Source organism: Lithobates pipiens, unplaced genomic scaffold, assembly GCF_037356315.1.
Source record: "Lithobates pipiens isolate NorthernLeopardFrog02 unplaced genomic scaffold, aLitPip1_a1.2 Scaffold_56, whole genome shotgun sequence".
NCBI classification, from domain to species: domain Eukaryota; kingdom Metazoa; phylum Chordata; class Amphibia; order Anura; family Ranidae; genus Lithobates; species Lithobates pipiens.
In genome coordinates this window covers 2,149,475-2,153,501 of record NW_027507878.1, presented here as the reverse complement: position 1 = coordinate 2,153,501, position 4,027 = coordinate 2,149,475, and the positions used below count along the sequence as shown (strand labels likewise).

General features: G+C 36.9%; 1 protein-coding gene across 1 annotated transcript; it reads left to right on the top strand.

The window, feature by feature from the left end:
* Positions 1 to 559: 559 nt before the first annotated feature.
* LOC143958079 (olfactory receptor 1J2-like) lies at positions 560 to 3,255 on the top strand. Its single transcript, XM_077467531.1, has one exon. It carries the CDS (start codon positions 806 to 808, stop codon positions 1,754 to 1,756), a length of 951 nt encoding a protein of 316 aa, XP_077323657.1. The 5' UTR covers positions 560 to 805; the 3' UTR covers positions 1,757 to 3,255.
* The last annotated feature ends 772 nt before the right edge of the window (positions 3,256 to 4,027 follow it).

The window sequence follows — 4,027 nt, the reverse complement described above, 5'->3', positions numbered from 1 at the left end:
AGATCAATTTTCCAAATTTGAAAAAATGTGGTACCCCTGGATTCCCACCAACATTTGATGAATCTGTTCTTCTGCCATGGTAGTTGATTTACATATTAGATATTCGGATATTTAGTTATTTGGATGTCTAATAGCTTTGGATTTTGTATATTTGACTTTATGGATATTTGAATGTCCATATAATCATATTGTAGCATGCACTGGTTCTTGGGTCAACCCTGTGGACTCCTTCTCCTCTATTTTCCTCTTTCTTCCTTCTCATTCCGTACTTTACCTTTCTCTTAAAACTCATTATTTTATCATATATGTCCTGTACCTCTTACTTTATCGCAACTTTTTTAATGGGTTTGATTCAATGATACTGTATACATTTTTATGTTACATAACCCATACCAAACCCTCAGGTTTAATACAGTCATTAACTGTTTGTAAGATACTACATACATACCTTTTATATATATATAAATTGTATATTGATAAGCTTCTCTATTTTGTCAATATTTTCCTCTTTTCAAATTTTAAAGACTGTTCTCAATTATAGAAAAAACGTTCCAAGGGAGTTAAAGATTAAATCTTAGGAGACCTTTAATGAGACTTTCAGCTTTGTTTTTTTTACAACACAACAGACTGTCCTGAGGAAATTCCAACAATATATATAAGAATAAATCATTCGCTGATACAAATGCCTACATGTAAACCTGAGTACAGTGTGTAGGAACACCACACGTTTTCCAATTATTTAATCCTAAGATCCATAGTTTTATTACTGCTTTATAACGATAAATGTAAACAATGAAAAAAAAAAATGAATAATATGAGGAATGTGACAGAGATTTCCTATTTCACTCTTGTGGGTCTATCAGACCATCCACTGACCATGAATGGACTTTTTCTGCTCTTCCTTCTGATCTATCTGATGACTCTTATCACAAACCTTCTTATCTTTTTCTTGGTCCTCACTGACTACAATCTGCACAACCCAATGTATTTTTTTCTTGCCAACTTGGCATTTCTGGACATGTCCTATTCATCAGTGACGGCACCAAGGATGCTTTTTGATTTGGTCACAAAACACAGATCAATATCCATTCCTGCCTGTATAGCCCAAGTCTTTTTCTACATCTCCTTTGCTGACTCAGAACTTTTCTTGCTCTCGGCTATGTCCTACGACCGCTACATTGCCATCTGCCACCCCCTACATTACAAACTAATTATGTCTTGGAGGGTCTGTACTTGTATGGCCTCTCTGGTCTGGGTTGGAGGATGTTCTCTCTCTTTGTTTAATACTTTGTTTTTGCTCAGGTTGTCCTTCTGCAGAACATCTTCCATCCACAACTTCTTTTGTGACCTTCCAAACTTATATCAAGTTACATGTACTGATCCCTTCATAAACATGATGATCATATTGGTATTAGGTGGTAATGTAGGATTGGGAGTCTTTCTTTTGACCTTTCTTCCCTATGTCTATATTTTCGGGACCATCCTTAGAATCCGTAGCAAGACTGGAAAGAGGAAAGCCTTCTCCACCTGCTCATCACACCTCACCGTGGTCTTCATCTTTTATGGCTCCTTAATTTTTATTTTCTTGATTCCCTCCTCCAGCAATATGGTCAATTTATACAAATTGATTACAGTCATATCTGCCCTCATTAACCCATTGCTGAATCCTCTGATCTACAGCCTGAGGAACAAAGATCTCATGGAGGCACTTATGAGGTCTTATTATCACTTAAAGTTGATCCAGGCATCATTCTGAAAATATCATTGGAAAATGTGACACTTTTTGTATTTGTGTGCCATTTTTAGTCAATTAAAAATGTCAGTAATGTCTTTTATAAAACATAAACATGTCATGGAGTTGCACTTACCGTTGCATGACCAGCAGTCATTGTAACCCCCAGACCAGACTAATTTGTCTACCACTCATTTTTTTATGCCCCTACAAAGCTTTTAATTGAAAAAATGTGTTTTAGTTCAATCTTTAAGCAACTTATAATTAATACGTTTATAAATAATTTCAGCAAATATTTTCTCCCTTTTATGGCAAGTACAGGGAACACCCAATGTAGGTTTTGCTATACGTTGGATATTTATGGTTGATAAGCAAAATGTTGTACTCAATGGTTGGATGGGTGATCATTCCTTTACAGCATCCCTTACAAAAATAAAAAAACAAAAAAAACGTTTTTTTCTAAATAAGGTCTTTTTAGATGCCAAAGAAGACCATTAAAAAATCTTTTTGTATAAGGGCTCATTTACACTTGCTTCAGCTTCAACAAGGCTTCACCCAGGCTTTAACAAGGCTTCGGACAGGCCTTTGTCCGAACGCCAGTCAAAGGTCCAGTCACTAAATAAAATGGTTAGCTTACAGTCCTGTTTACACCTTGCTTTTTGCTTTGCTTTGCTTCAGAAATGTTACCCCAAGTAGCTTCAGTGATGCTTCAAAGCGTCTTCAAAGCCTCCCTAGAAGTTTATGGTAATGCTCGCTTGAAGCCCCATCAAAGCTCCACCAAAGCCTCATCAAAGCCTCATCAAACCCTTATTGAAGCTTCATTGAAGCACCAAGTAAAAGCAAAGTGTAAACAGGACTGTAAGCTAACCATTCTTTTTGATGACAGGAGCTTTGACTGGCTGCCTATCCGAAGCCTTGTTTTGAAGCAAGTGTAAACTAGCCCTGCCTAACTCATGTTTTCTGAGAAAGTTAATTGCAAAAAAATTCATCAACATTTATTTTTTATAAGAACAAATTTCTTTATTGTTACACATAGCATAGAATAATAAAGGTATGGCTACATAGTAAGTATACAAAAGTAGCATTTGTGATGCACTACAAATAGCGAGTGAGTAAGGCTTGGTTCACACCTACGCATGTGGCTGTGGGAACCACAGGGAATTTTCATCAGATCTCACCGGATCCGATCCGCCAGCGACGGATCCAAACATGGGGCCATCCGTCTGCTTTTAGCAGATCGGACCGGGTCGGATGTCAGCGGACATGTCAACGCTGACATCCATCGCTAGACTAGCGTGGAGCGCCCGATGAGGTCTGCCGTCAAAACTGACAGGTGGACCTGAACGGTCCGACAGTGTGAAACGGGCCTAAAAGTTTCAGTAATGAACTTAAAATATAAACATGTCAGGAGCTCATGGTTGTACTTATCTTTGCATGACAAAGGAGTCATTGTAACCCCACAGACCAAATGTAGCAGTTTCAGTATCCTTTGTTTAATCTCAAAATGACTATTTTGCTTACCATAATTCTTTTTACAAAAATTTTAATGCATCTATAAAGCCTTTAACTGGCACAAAGCTGACATTTGGAAAAAAAATTGAAACAAATAATAATTTTAGAATGAATAATGAGCAATATATTTTGCGTAAAATAATACTATTCCCAACGTTTTCACTAAATTGTTTTCTCCTTTTTACCCCAAGTACAGGGACCCCAAATATGTGTAAGTTTTCATGTATATGTCAGTGCTGTATGGCTAATAAACAAGTGTCCAATATATTGTTTTCAATGGATTGATGGGCAGTCATTGGCAACACATTCCTTACAATATTGAAGACATTTTTTATTAAAGGATTTGGACTCTTTAGGTGTTAAACAAGGCTATCAGGGAAGCTGTATGTAAAATGTATTTTTTTTTTTTGTTTTTTAGTTTCTGAGGAAGCCAATTGTGATACGCGTCAGCACAAGCAAACCTTTAGCCATTGAAGTAGAACTATAGGCAAAACCATTTTTTTTTTGATAGAATAAGGGAGAGTTATAACCCCTGTCATTTTTTATTTGCCACCTCAGCCCTATTGGGGAGAATTCCCTTCACTTCCTGTCCCATAGCCAAAACAGGAAGTGAGAGAAAATCTCAGAAAATTAGGGAAATCCATTGGGGTGCCCCTCCTAGGTCACCAGAACTATTGTCCCAAAGGTTTTCCTTCTATTTACTATTCTGGGGACAACCCAAAATGTGGGATTTTGTTTTACTTTGGTAAATTTATGGTAAACAGGAAGAATAGAGACAAACAG

Excerpts from the sequence above, each read along its gene's own strand:
- LOC143958079 (XM_077467531.1), top strand. The coding sequence starts at position 806 with ATGAATAATATGAGGAATGTGACAGAGATTTCCTATTTCACTCTTGTG.